This window comes from Sebastes fasciatus, chromosome 18 (assembly GCF_043250625.1).
Source record: "Sebastes fasciatus isolate fSebFas1 chromosome 18, fSebFas1.pri, whole genome shotgun sequence".
Lineage (NCBI taxonomy): Eukaryota > Metazoa > Chordata > Actinopteri > Perciformes > Sebastidae > Sebastes > Sebastes fasciatus.
Window position 1 is genome coordinate 22,130,800 of NC_133812.1, and position 20,526 is coordinate 22,151,325.

The 20,526-nt window shown below is 41.2% G+C and overlaps 1 protein-coding gene across 2 annotated transcripts in view; it reads right to left on the reverse strand.

The window, feature by feature from the left end:
* map3k5 (mitogen-activated protein kinase kinase kinase 5) overlaps positions 1-20,526 on the reverse strand; it is a 77,746-nt gene that overhangs the window by 37,331 nt on the left and 19,889 nt on the right. Inside the window, exons 2-6 of one of the 2 annotated variants that reach the window (XM_074615366.1) lie at positions 17,524-17,663; positions 14,847-14,870; positions 8,841-9,034; positions 4,837-5,005; positions 3,191-3,297 (exon numbers count right to left, since the gene is read on the reverse strand). In XM_074615366.1, coding sequence (XP_074471467.1) covers positions 3,191-3,297; positions 4,837-5,005; positions 8,841-9,034; positions 14,847-14,870; positions 17,524-17,663 — 634 coding nt within the window. Of the gene's footprint in view, positions 1-3,190; positions 3,298-4,836; positions 5,021-8,840; positions 9,035-14,846; positions 14,871-17,523; positions 17,664-20,526 lie in introns of both variants that reach the window. The other variant, XM_074615365.1, reaches the window with a different exon arrangement.

The window sequence follows — 20,526 nt, forward strand, 5'->3', positions numbered from 1 at the left end:
CTCTCCGGAGTGCTGACTGGTATTTGGACGGAGGAGATTCTTCCCCTCGCTCCTGTCAGGCTCCCGGCAGCGCTCGACGCTCACATGCCCGACACCGCTGCACTGCTGCAGACAAGAGGCTGAAGCCAATTAGTCCACACACACTTCAACCTGGCAGATTCATTTAGAAGTAGAGCTCCAGAACATCATCATCAAGCTTTTGTTAAAGACGAATACTGATAATCTCGGGCTGCTGGGTCAGTGAGAAGAGTCAAGGTAGTGATTTATACCTGTCCTCTTGAAGTGGGAAACTCATTCAGGTTCCGACTCAGAGTAGAAAGATTCCTCTACTTCATCGCTCTATTATGCAGCCTCTTACAACGTACAATCAACGTTTGACAGGAGCAGCTATCTGAAGTCTGCTGTATAATATCAGTCATTTGGTATTCAAGCTTCAGTATAGTTATTCCACCGGTTAAATGTCAAAGAAAATTACACATCTTGCTTTTTTCAAGATGCAAAAAGACAGCTTCTGTTGGTGAACATTGAGCTGTCCACTAGGGGAGCAACATGGATGAAATTCTCTTAGATAATGCCATTAGTTTTTACTATGGCAACAGAGCTTATTATTAGGGCAGCTAAGTGGGTCAGAGGCGGAGAAAAGCTGCAGGGAGGACAACGCTTACAATATTGCAGTATAATTGCACAATAGTAATATAAATCAGGGGAAGTTTTCTGGAAAATCTGATGTGAAATATTTTGAGGAAATATCATTTGAAGATTGTGGTTTTGTTTTTACATCACACCTCAGTTAAACGCGATCAACAAAACTGTGTTTGTATGGAAATATTTATTTTTTTCAAGTCAGCACACTGACACACTGACAGCTGTTGTTGCCTGTTGGGCTGCAGTTTGCCTTGTTATGATTTGAGCATATTTTTTTATGTTAAATGCAGTACCTGTGAGGGTTTCTGGACAATATTTGTCATTGTTTTGTGTTGTTAATTGATTTCCAATAATAAATATATACATACATTAGCATAAAAGAGCATATTTGTCCACTCCCATGTTGATAAGAGTATTAAATACTAGACAAATCTCCCTTTAAGGTACATTTTGAACATATAAAAAACGTGTGATTAATTTGCGATTAATCACGATTAACTATGGACAATCATGCAATTAATCAAATTAGATATTTTAATTGTTTGACAGCCCCCCCAAAAAATAATAAACGTTTATCAAAGAACCATCAAATTAATCATATCAGAAAATTAAGTTTGATAAAAAAAAAAGCAACTATAAGTCATTATCCAAATCATCTTATGCCTCATGCACCACAAAAACAACAACAACAAACAAACAAAATCATAATCACACATCACATTAACAATCACATGTAACAGCTATTGTAGTTACAGTGACTAATTGTACGGTGTTGAATAGATAAGCTGACACAAAAGACCTCCCACAGCTGTTTGTCTCTACTTGTAGCGTCCTAATCTAAACTAAACTGAGAGAGTATCTTCTTATCATATGAATCCGTCTCACACAACGTCTCAGTTTCACTGCCTTGAGCTCGTAAACACGATATCACATCCTGGAAATGGGCCAGACAGTAACAGCGTAAACACACGGGCATCTTGCAGAAACATTTTCCAATCGCTGCCAAATTAAAGAACAGCACGCTTTATTGCTGTTAGAGGCAGTCGCACCACGAAAACCGCAGGAAGTTTACAAGAAAAGCAGCTGGTGAGAAACAGGCAGTCAAAACCTCTCAGTGTTGTACATCTGTCTTCTTGCTGAGCACAGAAGCTGCACACATTCTACCAATAATATCACTGCTGCTCAGGAGCCCTGAACCTCAATTTGCTGCTGCTTCAAAATTATTTTTTTCTTTCCAAGATTTAATTGGGAGTTTGAGAAAATCTCCCACCACTGCTGCTTATGAAACCCTCTCATAAACAAACAGAGAGATTCTGGATAAACTAGTTGGTTGATAAATGTATATGTAAGCAATAATAGACCATGCACTGTCTTGATACTTGGAAATAAAGGACAAGGCAGAGATGAAGAAGGAGTTTCCTCTACAGAGTTTTCAGAGTGCATCATTGTCCTTACAGGGCCACTTGCAAAAGGGACAACACGATAGATTGTGTTCAAATCATAATCTATAATACAAATTAAATTTACATGTAAGCACATTTCAAACACAAAGGCAATTCAAAGTGCTTTTACAAATACATCTTAAAATATTAGAATTTTTATTAAATCGTAATTTTACCATTTTAAAAGACGTAAAAACAGAGATAAATACTACATAGGTAAAGATTTAAGTTGGATAATGATGAATGCTTAAGGTTCAGTCAACATGTTTTTAAACTAGATTTAAAGGTGTGTAGGAAAAACTATGATGGTTGACGCAAAAACGTGAAAGTCTCTCTCTAGAGTCAGTGTTTGGTTTGTCCGTTCTGGGCTATTGTTGAAACAAGGCGGAGCAACATGACGGACTCTGTGAAGAGGACCCGCTCCCTATGTAGATATGAACGGCTCATTCTAAGCTAACGAAAACACAATGATTCCTAGTTTCAGGTGATTATACACTAATGAAAACATACTTATTAATATCATATTCCATTTCTGCTAATGGATCCCCCCTAATTGTTACACACTGTTCCTTTAAAAGGCAGTCATTGTTGAAGTCTTATATTTTTCTGCACGTTTTTTTCCAGCCAAGTAGTATTTAAACTCACGGTCAGGTCAGATTCAGCAAGAATTATCAATTAGAAAGTTTTGTTTCTGTGGTTACCTGCAATTTAATATACTCTGTGTACTAATTCTGAACAGTGGTTCTAACTGTTAACTGCCAACCAGAAAGTATTTTGACATAAATCATTATAGCACCCAGTTCTATTCAATTTAACTGAATTAATTTCAAGTCAATATAATTTAAAGGGATAGTTTCGGGTGTTTTGAGGTGGTGTTGCATGAGGTACTTCTCCATAGTCAGTGTACTACCAGCAGTAGATGACGGTCGGTACACCCCCAACTTTTTCCACAACCTTTTTTTGCTTTATTGTCAATAGATCAAACAAAATCAAAACTTCTTAGTTTTCATCTGTCCAACTGAATGTGTGTGTGTATCAGTGTGAGTATGTCTGCATGTGCAGGTTGGCTGGTAGCTGGTAAAGTGTCACCAGGTGTATCTTACCGATTCAGTGCAAAGGCGTAGTGGAACTTCACATGTGGATGAGCCACGGGGTCAAAGGTCGGAAGCTTCTCCAGAGTCTCCACCAGCTTCACGATGGACTCATAATCCTAGATGATAAGTAGAGAAAACACTGATGAGCTCCTGTTGCACTTTCACCCATGTCCCTACAAAGCATTGTGGGACTGTATCTCTACACTAACGTCCTCCAAACACTCCGAATCATGAAGGTATTGAGCTGCTCCGAGTCCAGAGGGAGAGTTTCTGATGTCTTTTTATTCATTCTGTCTGAGACTCGACTGTCTGCTTAACACCAAACACACTTCAATAATTGAGAGCTCCCTTCATCACATTTTTGTTGCTGCTACTTGCCTACATAGTCACTATACCCAAAGCATGTTGAATAATTCAGCACGTCCTCAATGCTTGTTGTTCTGATGAATGATTCATGAGGCCGAGCGCTGCCTATGGTGAGTGGGGGGATCTGGACGGTGAGTGCCGTCGCAAAGCGGAGACTAAAGAGTGTAAAGAGCGGCAGATTTAAGACGAGCAGACCAAAAGCTTCGCCTAGAGCTCTCCACAGGCGGTCTGCGATGGCTCCCGTTTGAGAAAGCGCCACTCGTAAAAAGGGATGACGCTGACAGATTGATGCTGAGGCGGTGACCTCTCTCTAACGTGTACAGTAGGTTTGTACAGTGGCTTCCTCTGTCAAGGTCAACGACACACAGATCATCTGTTCTGTTCTTAGTTGGCAATTTGTTTGAACTTAAGAGGAGCATCAGTGGTTCGCTGGATGTCTGATAATACCTTCATAGTTTATCCTACAAACTTTTTTTGGGATGGTGTGCTGAAAGTTTTTGCATGTCCTTCTCTAAAGAGTCATGCTCTCAGGGTGATGGCGAGGTTTGAACCTGGAGGTGAGAGGTGCATCCTGATTGGTTCAGTGATTTTGTTTATGCAGATTGAAATTGAGCAATATGCATGTAAACACCAGGGATGTGCGCGATTAGTTGACTTGTCGATTAAACGTTGTTACCCTCGCTTGTCGGCACCAGATATACTAGTCAGTTAAATGTATTATTATTTTATTAATGTACACATTTAAATTACATATTGACATATGCTGTCTCAGCTGTTGCTGTGGAGAACTCCTCTCCACTCTGATCTGAACTCATCAGCCGCTCCTGATTCACTCCCACTTCAAAAATGTTTACTTTTGGAATGAGGGCTGTGACAATTAACATAACAGAGACGATCGAGGGCTGAGCGGTGCATCGCTCGCTTTTTGAGAGAGAGAGAGGGAAGAGAAGGTGTATAAAAGTTGCACACTAAGATACCAATGGTAGCCTATAAGCGATGGAGGAAAACTAAGGTATTGCTTTACAGCACAAAGGCAAGTTGCTTTATGGCACAGAACAAGAAGAGGGAGCTTTGGTATCAGTATAATTGTTTTTGTTTCAGGCAACGGCACATGTTGAAATTAGTAAAATTCTCTCCCAGTGTGCCTATTCTCTTCAGTAAAACAACAGGAAGCAAAAACTGTCTCCACCAATTATCTAATTTGTTTAATTATCCTGAAGCAGCACGCTTAATTTGACACATGACAACAACATGCGGATGTTTAGAGAAGCTACACAGAGCAGGTGTACCTGGATGTCCCTGTATGTCAGCAGCAGGTTGATGACGATGTCGACCGAAAGGCACTCCACGTTGTCCAGACGCTGCTGGATGCGGCTCAGCTCGGCGGACAGCTCCATGCCGGTGTACAGCTCCCGAGCCCTACGGATCTCATTCAGGATCGTCTCTCGGAAATACTGGCTGTGAGAGAATAAGCTACATAATAGAGGAGTTCGGCTTGAAAGACTTTATGATGAAGCAAAACATTTAAAAAACACCCCAGTTTCCATTATTCCAATTTAGTACAAGATGTAATTATAATCATTTCTGATCATCATGCTAATCTAATTGTTTTTGGTAGTTTAGTGTTTCCTTGAGGGGCAATTCTAACATGATTGGAGTTTGAATTCATTTCCTGTTTTACATAATTTCAGACAATTAGAGACGAGCTATTTCCCGCTCGTCTTAAATGAGTTTTTCAGAGGAATTATTTCATAAATGTTAATTAAATATAACTACGTACTTCCGGTAAAGTAAGATTTTTTGGAGGAAAGCATAAAACTAACAATGACAATGAATTGAAAGCAGCGTTATTTACAAACACAAAGGTGAATACTCTCTTCTCATTATGCTTTTTGATATTCTTGAATACACACACAGTAAAGGATGAATAAAGCCATTTGTTGGCTCTTCATTCACAACTCCACACGGCTTTTATCACACGTTTACATTTTCTACTGAGCTTATTGTTACACTTAGTCACACTCACTGTCAACTGGGCCTAAATATTTAACTTTCAATCAATACTACCGCCTGAAATCTGTCCGTTGCAGACAGTAGTTCTAAAATCTGGCATTGAATGCTCGGTGGTTGTCTTTTTTACTTATTCTTTGATCATAGGTTCTGATTTGAATCATAATTTACCAAGTTTAGACTATATTTTATTAGGTAAAGTTATTGCACTTGTGTTAGCTGATTGTCTTTAGACAACATTTAACATTTTAGCATTTTGGCTTCTTTTTTCATTGGAAAAAAAAGGGTTTATACCCTAGACTGTATAAGAAGTGGACGTAGTCACCGTGACGTCACCCCTTGGTTTGTGGACTATCGTTTTGAACATGGATGTATAAAGAGAACTGTATACAGCGTTGGAGGCGGGCTCCCGTTCATTCCCATGAGAGTTGCTCAGTGGTGCATGAAGCCAAAATGGCTCGACTACCGAGTGATGATAAAGTACCCGAATCATCCGGCGATCTTCTGCATCCATTGGGCCCATAGAGCAGGCGCAGTAGCGTTTCCTTTAACCCCGCCTCCCAGCCTTCAGCCTGGGTCTCATGCACATGAACGGAGGAAGGGAAATAACGCTGGATTCGACTATTAGTGTTTTTTACAACTTTTAGGACCTAAAGATTTAAACAAGGGCTATTCAAGTGTTCGTACTGGTAAGTTGATGCCCAAAGGCATCACGTGACAGATGCGGAAGTTGTAATTCCACCGTTTGGCCACTACAAAAATGTGGTGCAAAGCCTGGCGCTCTTCCTGGGGGCTTGGTTTTGAAGCCTCGAGTTCGGCATTTTGGCCGTCACCATCTTTGTTTTTGGCCGTTGTCATCTTGTTTTTTTGCAACCAGAATTGACACCAAAGGGTGGAGCTAAGTACAACCAAATGTTGAATAAGACGACCAAAAAGTTACGATTAACTTTCATGAACTGAAAACACACTGTGAAAGGGTTAAAGTTGTTAGACGAAAACAAGGACAACTCCCAGACCGGACAACGTCATGGTAGCGACCTGTCAATCACAAGGTAGCCAAGCCCTAAAGCATACCCTGCTTTATGGTCTAATTGACTCTAAATGGGACCATAATTTACTAAATGAACATCATGCTGTATTGAAGAAGACTTGAAACTAGCGATTGAGACCATAAACTCATGTTTACAATGTTTACTGAGGTAATAAATCAAGTGAGACTTCCCCTTCTCATAGACTTCTATACAATCAGACTCATTTTTGCAACCAGAGGAGTCGCCCCCTGCTGGCTATTAGAAAGAATGCAAGTTTAAGGCACTTACGCAGAGGTTGCCCACTGGTTTATATCCCTAAACAGTTTTAGTATTGGTATTAAAACTCGGCACTAGTGTAAAAAATTTCAAAAGATCCATGTACTGATGATCATCTGCTGCAGATTATTGTCCCCCCACTCTCTTCTGTTCTCTGTATCCTTGCGGGGAGTGATGAGGTTAAAGCCTTAATGCCAAATAATGACTCACTCTATTCACATAATAAATCTGTTCCATGTGAGTTAGCTGACTAAAATTAAATTAGCTTGAAATTAAACCTCCATTGTATTGGAAAAAGGCGCCATTGGCATTTCAAAGGCCAATGTCAGCCCAATGCAAGGCGTCAGCAAACGGTAACGATAAGTAAAGGTAGCACAGGCTTCAGTGCCATAAAGCAGAATACATTTAATCTGTTGTATATAGCTATTATCAATACCAGTCATGCTCCTTCACACAGTGCACAGAATGCATTCTACTCGGTGATGGCTGAGCTGAAAACTCTCCTCCTGTTGGTCTCCAGGAGACAAAAAGCTTCATCAAAGTGCACGTTTTCCTTTTATGCCTGTAAAACCTGAGTCACTATTTCTGGAGCTGAACGAGAACCAACTGGCTTCTGCACAGCCTGTTGGCAGGAAAGCCTAAAATATTACCCCAGCAACTGAGGCGGTGTAAAACGCTTCAAAAAGTAGTTCACCACGCAAAGTCAAAGTTGAGGGATGCACTACATGAAAATAATTACGGCGAGTAAAAATAGGACGAGTGGGATAATAAAACAAAAGAGACGCACGCAGTGCTGCTCAAACATGAACATGTGAGCCAAATTTTGCTCGACAGGAACTTGAAGAAATCCCACTACAATGGCTTCTTCCTCATCCGTCATGTACGTACGCTCTACATACACCTCAGCTTGCATTTATACAATAAAACAAACAGTTGAACGTTGTTTTCCCGTATGACCCCGGGATGTTACCGAACATTATGCCCTCAGAGGAACTTCTTGTTAGCAGAAATAGCTATAAATAGATGTTTTCTTTTGCTTCCTCATCCTCAAACACATTCGCTCTCAATGTGAAAGTGTTTCTTTGAACAGTTTACAGTACCTGAAAATTCACAGTCATTAACATTTTCATGACTGTGGAGGAATAACCTTCAAACCATATTCAGCACTACAAAGCCAAAATGCAGTAACTACTGCGCATATTTAGTCAAGAGTGAACTAAGAAAGAAATCTGAGTTTTTGGCATCTGCTTTACTATATAGGCCTACACACAGAAGGATATTATTACCTCCGCAAAGGCCAAAGGCCTAGGAAGGAGGTTATGTTTACACCAGTGTTGGTTTGTTGGTTTGTTGGTTTGTCCGTTTGGATGATAACTCCAAAAGTCCGTGATGGATTTGAATGAACATTTTTGGAGGGGTGGGGTGTGGCACAATGAAAACCGGTGGCGATTCGGTGTCGGGATTATTTTTTAATAACTCCGCTCAGCCTGTGCATTAACACCACAGGCTTTAAGACATGCGCAGTGTAACTGATGACGCTTTCATGACGCGTCACCCTGCCTCTTTCCTTCTGCCTACAGAGAGAGAGACAGAGAGAGAGCGGGGGGTGGAGGACACCTGTAGATTTGGCGTTTTTTCACATTAAACTCTGTGAAATTACAGTTGAGTTCGACCAAAGCACACTTGGTGATTGTTGGAAAGAGTAACAACGACAGTTTAGGTGAGTTTTACTTTGTTTCTGTCCAGTTTGAATGATGTGTTTTACGCTGCTCTGCTACATACAGCTGATCTCAACATAAACAAAAATACAAGTGGATGATGGCGCGAGCTGGGAGCTTGGCGGAGGTTCTGTGCTCTCCTAGTGCCATTCTAGTTAATTCTAGATGAATAGTGTATTAGCATCAATAGCGTGTCTGTAGGGGGATTGTAATTACCATTTATACAGCATTAATATGAACTATAATTAAGTGACTTACTGGGAGTTTGCCTGCGACACTTTGAGCAGCTGGGCGAAGCGGTCGAGCAGCGGCATGCAGATGGGCCCCAGCAGCATCTCGAAGCTGGGCTGCATCAGCTCCGTCAGGCCCTTCATCAGGCTGCTCTCACAGCAGTACACCTTGTTGTGAGGCGTCACCATGTACGGGATGAAGGTGTAGTTGGCTGAACACGTCTGTTGAAACGAGAGAGAGAGATCAGGATATTTAAGCATCAGAGGACATTGTGGGTTTGGTGTGAAAGAGGCATCAGCAATATTTTAGCCAAATGTGGGTGTATCATTTGGAGAATCCAAAAAACTTGATAATTAGATTTAAATGTGACCCAAAAAGGAAACTTTTGGCCAAAAAAGAGGTGAATAAGGAAGAATCTGTGGGTGTTTTTATGGGAATGTGGATCTTTCAGATCAATTTGAGGAGTGCCTATGGTTTGCATGTTCCACATTTTATTGTAAGTGTGTCATGCAGTTTGGGACTCGCACTGGTCCGATCTTAGTCTTGACTCGGTCTTGCCCTGCCTTGGTCATGACTTGGTCTCGGTTTAGATATATCCTTTTGGTCTATATCTTAGTTTTCCCTGTTTTTAAACATGCACATTTATAAATTATAATGCAATATAAAAACAAAAAACAAACATGCTATGTCTCTTTATGCAGTTATTTAGAAGCAGTAAAAGGTGCATTTACAGTGAAAACAAACCTTCACTGAACAATTACCTTATCTAAATGATTTAACAAAGGCTCTTTACAACCGGTTTTATAGACTCTGTTTAGTAAAACATGACATTGTATAAGGAGGAAGCCTGTTGCCTGGAGGAAGTCTGAGCCGTTTCCCCTGTTTGAGACAGTTTCAGGTAACGACATGAGTCTCGGGCTCTGATCTGTCCACATAGACAATAGTGTTTGTGTTATCTTCACTGAACTCGTCTACACAGGCAGCAGCCAGGAGGAGCGTTGTGCACCGGCGCTGACAGTCCCATTAGGAGCTGCTGTCTTGCAACCACAAACACTTAACAGCCGAGCTCTTACAGATTCCACTTGTTCATGCAGCGTAGTGCTCGTGAAAATCAAGCAGAAACAAAAGTCTTGCTGCTCACTGAGTGCAAAGCAACACCCTGTTACAGTGGAAACCACTTATAGTTTCACGTCTGTACGGGTCAAATTGACTTTACACGAATGATTATTATAATGGAATCTTTGTTGTTGTGCATCATTTCTCATGCATCTAATTGACATTTGTATATTTATTACACAAATACAAAGTAATGAAACGGACCAGTTCGCTATTTACTGGCTCGCTTCTTCTGCCTTTTCCCTCACCAAGGGTGAGGCATTGCCATCTTTGGCGGGCTCTGCAGAGCGAGAGTGTGCATGCAGAACGACGCCCCTTTTTGCCCGGGCTCCTCGCTCACTCACCCGGACGCAGCGTGGAGGGAGATGGTGGGCACCGATCTGCATGTGTGCCGCAGAAAAAGTTTCACTTTGGGGGCATTACGTGACCAGGCATTAGCAATCCACTTTCCCCGTGCATATTCGTTTTTCATTCAGAGATGACTTTCCTTTTCCCATCATGATATCAATGTGCACGCAGCATCAGCGTCAGGTACACAGCCTGACAGCAGACAGGTCCGCGAGGCAAAGTATCAATGGAGTAAAGTAAAAAACAAAACAAAAATTCAATTAACATTAGTCTAATGTAGTTTTAAAATGTTTTTCCATGTTGTCATGTATGAAAAGACACAAAATGAATTCTGTAAGCGGACTACTTGATTACTATAAGTGAATTATTTAAACAGCATTTGGAAAGTAATGATTCTGTCCCAAGCTTTTTGATCTATATGAGTGGTTGATCACTATCAGCCACTCCACCGTACTTTCTGCAGCTGCGGCATGCAGGAGTGATTTCGTTTCATGTCTGTTTCAGTTTTAGCTGCAGTTGTAGCACTAAAAGTGTTCTTCTTTATTTACTTAGCTCTAATTCCTGACATCTGTGTTTTGTCTGGGAGGTAGATTTTCTGTATTTGTTTTAACTTCACATTATTCTCCAGCAGCGGTCGTGATGCTTCTGTTGCGGTGGCCTGCCACTGCTGAATAAACAACGAGGAAACACGTGCATGTGGTGTTTGCAGACAGCACAGAGAGAAAGAGAGACGGAGAGAGAGGCAGGAAATCCACTATTGACATCCTCGAGAAGCAGTCAAGGTCTTGTCGAGGAGAGCTATTCCCAGAATGTCAGATGTGTGGTGAAACACAACATGAGAGCGTCTGAAGGCGGTTGGGCTGCTACCCAGCTGCATCCTGCTGCTTTAATATTCTGTCATAGCTTTTCATGCAGGCTATTCAGAAACACACAATGCTGCTGCTCTCACTGCCAACTGAAAAAAAAAGGAAGTGAAAGGAAGGTGCGGCGTTGAAGCAATGAAAGCCATCCGCAGATAACTACTTCCTCTTCTGCAACAGCGGTTCATGACATCAGCGGCGTTGCGTGCCTTTCATAAATAAACCTGTGACCCCTTTTTAAGGTGTAACCAGACATGTTGCAAAATCCTGACACTATATTTAGCTCCTCTGTGTGTGTGTGAGATCTGTGCCGTCGTTGGGATCACATGACAGCTTTGTTTTTACAGGCCGATGCATATTTAAGAGCAGCTGCAGGTCATGCGACGATAACCTCCGCTAGTCACTTACAGGTAACAAGTGTCTCAGCTGCGGAGGGAAACACATGTGACGGCGCCGGCTCACGGGGGAATCGGTTGAATGTGACTGAGAGTGAGTCAGTTGTTGAGCGAGTGAGTCATCCGGTTTGTTAGCCTTGCCAATCGGTCCATCTGTCCATTTGCAGTTACAGGAGGAGTGGAGCTGCATGCCTACTCACTCACCTTCACAGAGGCACAGAAAGAGCTCAGCACAACTTGATGTTAGCACTTAATTTATATGTGACTGTTCCAACAGTCATTAACCCATTGAGGAAGTAGTTATGACTAATATCCACCCATGGTCTCTGAGAGGGTTTGTACCTGTGAGCTGCACATCCGTGGGTAGCTCCTGTCAGCGAATTTACTCCAACACGAAGTAATGTGCTTGTAATTACAGTAATTAGATATACACAGACAAAGGCTAATTACCTGGATTTCCAGGTTTTTCGTGGTGGGTAGTTAAATGCACTTAGTTAAATACAATTAGCTACACATGCTTTTGTAAGAGCAGACGACAAACAGACATTTACACCTGCAGACTGTGTATTTTACAACATTTGTTTGAATGAAATTAAATGCATTTGCATCAGCACAGAGGGCAACTGAGCAGCTGACTGCTGGCTACACCCCAAGCAGCAGCTGTCCAATCATAGTTTAGCAACCGTAACTAGGCACAGCAGGCCAGTTAGGCTTTTCTTTTCTGCACATTTTGGAGTGAAGCTCTGGTATCTCAAGATACTTTAGAGGATTTAGTTTTTTCTAACCCTGCCAAAAGCAAAAACACTAGAGCGAAATTGTAGGGAAAGATGATATATGCGAGATTGGGAGCATTTCTATTGCCTCCCCAGGGCTCTCAATATGGCGACGGGTGAGTCGACCAATGGTCAGGACGGCGTTTATCAGCTGTAACTGCCGTATGAGAGCAGTGCAGAGCGGCGTCCGTGAACTAGCCACGGGGGCATGCTCACATGCACGAACATGCACTAAAAGCATGCGCGGCCGGCCCGGCTTTGTCAACAAAGCACCGATTACAACACACACAGAGGGAGAATGACTTCATCTTCTGCTCAGGTAGACATTACTCCTCTATATCTTTACATAGCAAATAGTCTGGATATCATATAGAGCACCTTTAAGGGTTAAATGTGAGTAAATTTGAGTGTACTGTTTATTTCACAGACTACACAGCAGGCTGAAGTGTCGTGCCTTGGCTTGTGTGTTGACTTGCCTGAGCTGTGGCTTGCAGGAGGCAGGTGTTGATGTCAACATAGAGGAGGTTTGCTATTTGCTGAAAGTTTCCCTGTGACCTTTGTTGTTTTTTTAGGAATATGATTAATACGATGTTCAAAATGTATTTTAAACTGAAAAGGTTTGGTTCCGTGGGAATGGGAGTGAAAGTTGATTAAAACTGATATAAAAATATTGTTAATCATGACACATGCACATAAAACAGCTACAATACCTTCGAAGGGATGGAAAATGTAAGAAAAAAACCTCTGCTATTGTAATTTGAGTGCACTTTCACCAGCATAGAGGGCAAGCTAAGAGCACATGCACCAGTGTAACGGGCAGTGAAGTGCCCCGATAGGAGCAAGAAAGAGAGAGAACAAAGCCAATGAGTGCACATAGAGGAGATCAGTGTTCTCACACTCATACTGAGAGTGATAATCAGCTCTCCTCACACGGTACGAGTCAGTGTCAGAGATCAGTACGGTTCATGCAGCGCAGTGTTACATCCATCCTCTCTGAAAAGCCACTTAGGAGAGCTAAGCCTTTTACCTCAGTCGTGAGCATTGACGCCTGGACCACAATCAGTCTCCCGCTTCTGTCTTAATCTTTGATCTAGAGCTGAAGTAGTCGATTGTTCAATTAGTAAAAGAAAATTAATCACGAACAAAGTTGATAGGCGGTTAATCGTTTAAAGGTATCAAGCAGTTTTCTCTGTTTTGCATCCCTGTAAATTCAATTATTTTGAGATTTGGACTTTTAGTTGGACAAAACAGGCAATTTGAAGACATCAACTTGGGTTTTGGAAAGTACATTTCTCCATTGTGTTACATCTTTTGGTCTAAACTGCCAAAAACTGAAAGGAACAGTTATTAGATTAATCGTTAAATTACTCTGAGCAGCATCATGGGAATTAATTACAACATAACGAGTGATTAAGTTAGTTGTTCCAAATGTGCTTAAGGTTGTTCCTCCACGGCTTATTTTGGACTTGCAGTTGTGACAAATTGCAAGCTCTATGTCTTCTACACTTCACACAGACGACATGTTGTGTGCTCGTGGCTGTGACATTAATGTCTGTGCCGCCGGACGGTTTCGATCATCAGCCGATCAATCTGTGCATCTCTAGTAGTAATTTAGGAACCCTCTATACTATACTGTAACAGGACCCGTAGGTGGTTTATAATGACAACACTATTGACTTTGTCATCTACATGTTGTACTCAGCACACAAATACGGCTGCTTTGTATAATACAGACGCTAAAGGGTGCCTTGTGCTTCGGTATCAGACACCAAGGGGCGTGAAAAAGTGGCGGTATTTGACGACCTGAACGGGCTGCACACCGTGCACGTCGTTACACCCCGACGTGGGGCCAAAAGGCTGTTTGCAGACGCCCAGAAGAATCGCGAACACAGTAAAATAAGAAGAAAAGAGAAAATACAGGCAGAGGGCAAGGTCTCTGTAAATACAGACACCACCACACACTTCTAGTGGGTCATAAGTGATGACTGAGCGGGATTATTTTTGTACGAGTCTATACATTTTCTTTTAGAAAAATGCTGCATATTATACCTTTAACCCAATGTGTTTCATTGTGTGAATCTAAATCAAATTTAGATTATATTAGGATCAACATGGCGTGACTCGGTAAAGAACAGGATTTCCTTTAATTCAGCACCTCATTTGAATGCTGCAGTTTTTTGCAAGTCAAATTTTCAAAAACGCTTGAGCCTCTTGATGCAGATGGAGCCCATGCAGTCACTATAACTCACGAAACAGCTGTCATCTGAGGGAAAACACACTGAAACGTAAGAGGTGTTGTCATTCTACATTTCTGTGAAATATTTATCACAGCGTCTAAACAAAAGTGGGCCGCAAAAGAAAAGAGAAAAACCTTTATAACACCAAGGAGCGAAACATAAGGTGTTAGACACTGCGCTCCCTGCACGTTGTAAAGAAACATATTCTTTGCACCACATAAGATGTGTGATGTGTGAGCAATGGGTGAGTAATGTGTGAAAGGCAAAGGCGAGGGGAAAAAAAAAGATTGCTTTGTGTACTTACAGTGTTCTTCTGGCAAATTATGTCCTGAAAGAAGAAGAAGAAGAGAAAAATACATTTAGAGAGAACATTTCTCTTAGGTCTAATTTTGTTTTTGACACCGAATAAAACATCAGAATACATATCAGTTCCACTAAAACTCAGACATAATACCCAAGACATTTATATTATATAGACTTTTTAGCAGTTTGGCTGCCTGATGAATGATGCACAAAGCGTAGACATGCACCAATAACATAAGAGACCACAAGCTGTGACCTACTGTGAATTTCAAACATTAAAATAAGGTTTTGCAAATGGTTTACTGTATGAGGAAGGAAATGCATTCAACATGTGTGTTAGGCCTAGAGGCTTTGTTTACAATGAAAACAACTTATATAGTTTGTTAGAAGCATACTGAAGCCGTTTGTCTAGCAGGAAGTCAGATATTAAGCCATTGAATGAGAGTTCTTTTTGTAAAACAGTAACATTTTGCTTCCATTCTACCCGTCTTTTAAACCAATGGCTCCCATCCTAGGGTCTGAGCCCCCCTTACGGGCATGCGGATTACAGATTTGCTCATGTATAACTAAAATCTTAATAACACACTTACTGAATAATTTATTAAAATGTAAAAAGATATATATTTCTTGCTACTTAGTAGCAAAATCTAACATTCTGCTTCAATCCATATTTGTTGGCGTTTAGCCTTTCAAAAACAACATTTTCACTGCGGTCCAAAATCTATCGGCTCTCCTGGTTGACCACACAACGGGATGCCCTCACCTGTTATTAACGGGGCGGTCTAGCAGCAATCTAACAGCAACATATCTTACAGGTATTTAACCACAATAACAAAAAAATCTATTTTGGCTTTCACACTGTTATAGTAAATCAATTAAGTTGTTACAAAGAAAAAAGATCATATGATGTATCTGCATTCACTTGGCGAATCCGTCAAGACGTCGTCACTTTTTTTATGTTGACGAAACTGACGAGTTCTGTTCATTAAAGAAAGTTGATTTAATAAAAACTCCTTTAATACACTGAATCACTTCATTGAAATGGAGGATTTTGTTCGATGATTTGTTATTTATTTTTTAGAGTGATGATGTTGAGGTGGCTCAGGTTTTCTTAGATACAAGTAGGGGGGGGCGCTTCAATGAAAATAGATTGGGAACCACTGTATTAAACAATCTTTGCAGGCTTTAACTTGTCTTTAAAATGAACTAACTGGGATTGTAGATACTCCCAGCTTTATCTTAACATACTGTACTTGCACCACCAACATTTTAAGCACAGAAACAGAAATGATTTTGGTGCTCGTCCTCTCATCACACATTACATAAAGCGGATCAATGAGCCGAGCTACTCAAAAGGGTAGAGAGTGGATATTTCAACTCACCAACATTACACGGCACAAAGCATTACTAATATCTGCCTGTCGGTGAATAATAACAGGTGTTTGCAAAACATCAGTATCACATAAGCTTTGCATTCAGAAGTGCTGTGATGACCTTTAGGATAGTTTCCTCGTGTTGGCTGTGGTTCAACATAAATCCGAAAAGGAGGCATAGATCTACACAAGCATTTCAAACTGGATGTGAATGGTTTTATTCTTGTAGCAGAAAACCATTCCCTTCCAGCCTTATTTCATTAGTGAATAATCTGTACTTGCTTGTACAGTGAGACTACTTTTATTCACTGCCAAAAGAAGCATGACCAGCACGGGTACACTGGGTACACAAAGGCCTCTTTAGGGCTTGGTGTAGTTTTTAAGAAAGAGCTCCAGTATTTAAAGATAACTCCAGCGCCCTTTGAAACAATTTAGCAGCCTGAGGAAACCACCAGAGAGAAGTGGTCTTTTCAGGCAGGGTGGGGAGCAGCTAGCCGACCGCCCAGCGAGGCACCACAGCAAAACCACAGGAACTCCTATTAGGTACCAGTCTGCATCAGGGCAGGACATCTGAGGCAATTTCAACAACATGAAAAACAGAAATAATAGAGCTGAGACTGTGCATTTGGTTTTTTAATGCCATGTTTATCTTGACTTGTGCGTTTAATCTGCACCGAAGGCTGTATATAGGACTATATATGTTGACCACAGTGAGGTCTCTAGCTGGTGATCCCTGTTGCCATAACACTCCTCTCACTACACAAAATACCTACAATAAAGGCTTCAGTGTTCCTCTGCCACAAGTCGCCTACAGCAGGAGGTTTCAATGTGTTCAGCTTGGGCCTCAGACAGTGTGAACTACGCCTCGTCTGCTACACAGCAGCTAGAAGACTCACACTGTTGGCTTACGCTGACTCAGCTAAAACTTGTCTGGGTGAGATTTTTGGGTCACAGTTAAAGGTTCTTTACACGATATCCAGAGCATTAATATAGCATCAAATAACTATTAGCTATAAACTTTAATTTCACCCCATTTTTTTGCTCATCCACGACTAAATGAGGCCATCCATAACGGACTCCCAAATGGATCATAAATGCATTTCCTTCCATCAAATTATTGATGCGTTATTATGAGCCGCTGCCACCAAATCACATGTCTGTCAATCCCCTGCCTCCTCCTAAACTAAATATAGCCTTTAATCACCACCTTCGTGAAGCGCAGTGATTGTTTGGTTCATGCGTATACTATAAGTGATGAGGGCAGGATTGTCCTGGTTTCGGGTTCATGGTTTCGGCTTACTGTACCTGCAGAGACTGGAGGGAGTCGGAGTTAGTGTCGCAGTACAGGATGATGTTGTTGGCCATGCTGAAGCTCTCTCTGACCCCCAGGTGGTAGAAGAGCGAGGGCTGGCGGAAGGCGTCCGTCATCTCCACCACAGCGATGTCTGTTGGTAAGAGACAGGTACAGGTGTTGTGTTAAGTGTCAGTGTAGCCTTCCGAGTTAATACTTTGATTTAAAGCGCTCCAGTTCATCTTAATGGTGCTGGATGGATTGAGGTCAAGGCTCTGTGCAGGCAAGTCTTTCACAACAAACTGGGTAAAACAATTCTTTATGGCTTTGTGAATGTGACATGATGAAACAGGAAAGGGCCTTCCCCAAACTGCTGCCATAATGTTAGAAGCACAATATTCTCTAAATATCATTGTGTGCTGCAGCATTGAGATTTACTTTAACTAGAAATAAGGGGCCTCACCAGAACCATGTAAAACAACCCAAAAGCAAAGGCCTTACATGCCTCATAGTGGATATTTTAGCCTGATTTCTTTAAATTTGACCATTTTCATGTGAATAATTGCTAAATATTACCCTGATATTGCTCTCTCAAAGCTCTTACTTAAACCTATGGTCACATCATCGAAACTAGGGGTGGTGGAAAAAAATCGATACACGGATGTCAATTATTGATCTTTTATTATATAAACAATTAACCTCAGGCTCTTAACAATCTGACGGCCGCAATTCTGTCTTTCAGAGGTTGTAGAGGGTTCAGTCTTAAAGCTAGAGTGAAGACACTGGTATCATATGAAAACGCAAAATAACGCTAAATTTTAGCGAGGAAAAACTTGCATGGCCATTTTCAAAGGAGACCCTTGACCTCTGACCTCACGATATATGAATGAAAACTCTGAGATGAACGGAGTGAAAACTGGATCTTATTAGATAAAACAGATGTAGACAAACTGCATCATTTGCAGTTGAAAAAAGGTAAGAAATCGCAATATATCTTATCGCAATACTCAGCATATAATATATCGTAATATATATTTTTGTGTGGAATAAATGAAAAAGTAAACCGTGTTGTTGCTTGAAAATCTATTTTAGAATCGGTTCAGGCATAAAGTGCGTCATTGCTACTTCCGTGCTCCTCCTGCACAATCAGTGTAGTAATGCTGAGACTATTTGTCAATTAATCCATTAGTCAACCGACAGAATAATACAGTTCATAAAGACAATTTTAATTAACTGATCATATTAAAATCTGTAAATAAACCAACAATAAAATGAGTCATCAATAAATCACATGAATAATACATGTAAAACCTGCATCACATCAGAGCTAGACGTCACTAACACATAGTATCTGGCTTTCATTTAAGCCAACATCGACTGCTCTTTATTGTCCAGGGAGAGAGAGACACAGCTGTGAGGTCAAAGGTTAACGGACAGATTGTGTGTGTCATTATAACACACTACAGCTTGTTACAGGTGATGTTTACAGCAGTCTGCTGTCAGCTATAGATTCTGGTGTCAAAGAAACAAGGGGAGGTAATTCAATAGCCCGCTCTTGAAAAACAGGTTTGATGGAAGGTAGTTCGACCCCCTTTTATCTACGAACACAAATACACTCGATACCACACTGACTCCAGCTGGACTCAAACATCTGATCTGGATCAATAGGTCAATAGGAGTAAATATTGCCGTGTGTCACTCAAGCCAGCAGGGACTATAGCTTCTGGAGAAAGGGCGGAGAGTTCCCAGCCTTGAACCAAGTGCTTATACTATCATAACAGACTGCTGTCTTACCAAAGAGCTCATTCATAGGTGTGCAAATACCATATGAGCCTGCCAAAAGCATCAAATCCCTCAATTCTTGCATGTAAATAGCATAAAATATAACATGAGGTGGTGTGGTACACGCTGTCTCTGAGGCCGCCGCGAGACACTGATAACAACAAAAACACATCAGCCCGGTGGCTGCACTCCAGTAATGACAGAGGAGCTCAGAGACTCACAGAGATAACGCCACACCCTGGGTTTTCATCTGTTTCCCAACTCTCCACCTCGCTCTGTCAACAAACACATTACATGCAGCTTAAGAGCAGACAATCTCTGATCCAGCCGACCGAATCCTTTACCCCTTATGGGTCGTGTCAAGCTACTGCAGGCTGGAGCTGGTGGACTGCTACTGGAGGAAAGCACTACAATATTCAGTCATCTTGAGTCAGTGAGACAAAAAGCACAAAGTGCAATAGTCTCCGATTCCCTCGGTTTAGTGGTCGTGAGTAGTTTTGAACAGGAGGATCATTATTGGCCATTTTGAAAGATGAACAAAACAGTGAAACTATACAACAACAACAACAACAAGGAGGCATGACCAGTGCAAAATAGACCAAAGTTTACCATCATCATTAAAGCTCATAAGTTTTTACAACTTTTATTTTTGAAAGACAACAGATGCTAAAAGAATAGTTACATCCAGTTAATAGTATTTTTAATGCCTGGACTCACGTCAAGTCAAACAAATCTTACTCACAAATCACAAATATACAATGTTTACAACATTAAATATTCTCTATTTTTAGACCCTCAGGTAAGGAAAAACTACCAACAAAGAGAAAAGAAAAAAGAGTCACAATTTAAGACTGACGTAAGTCACAAAAATGAGGGCTTGAGAAATGACTTGACTGCTCTGAAACTTGACTTACTGAGATGGAGGAGAATAAAGTTAAACTAGAATTCATGTAATTTTGATCTCAGCTACACACCTGTTAAGTTTTGTGTCTACGTCTTGCACGTTTGTGATGCTATCGCGTTGACAAAATCTGTCCACAAACAGAAACACCTGGAAAAGTAACCACCTCTGTGGTAGTTCCAGCTACAGTAGCTGTTTCCAGGGCCACATTTTGCCATGATGACACACACAGACTCACACAATGTGAAAACAATACCAGCCACACACTGTGGCAGCTGGTAATAAATAAGACAACGTCAGGCATCGCCTAGTTTCACAACTTGGTCCAATTTTC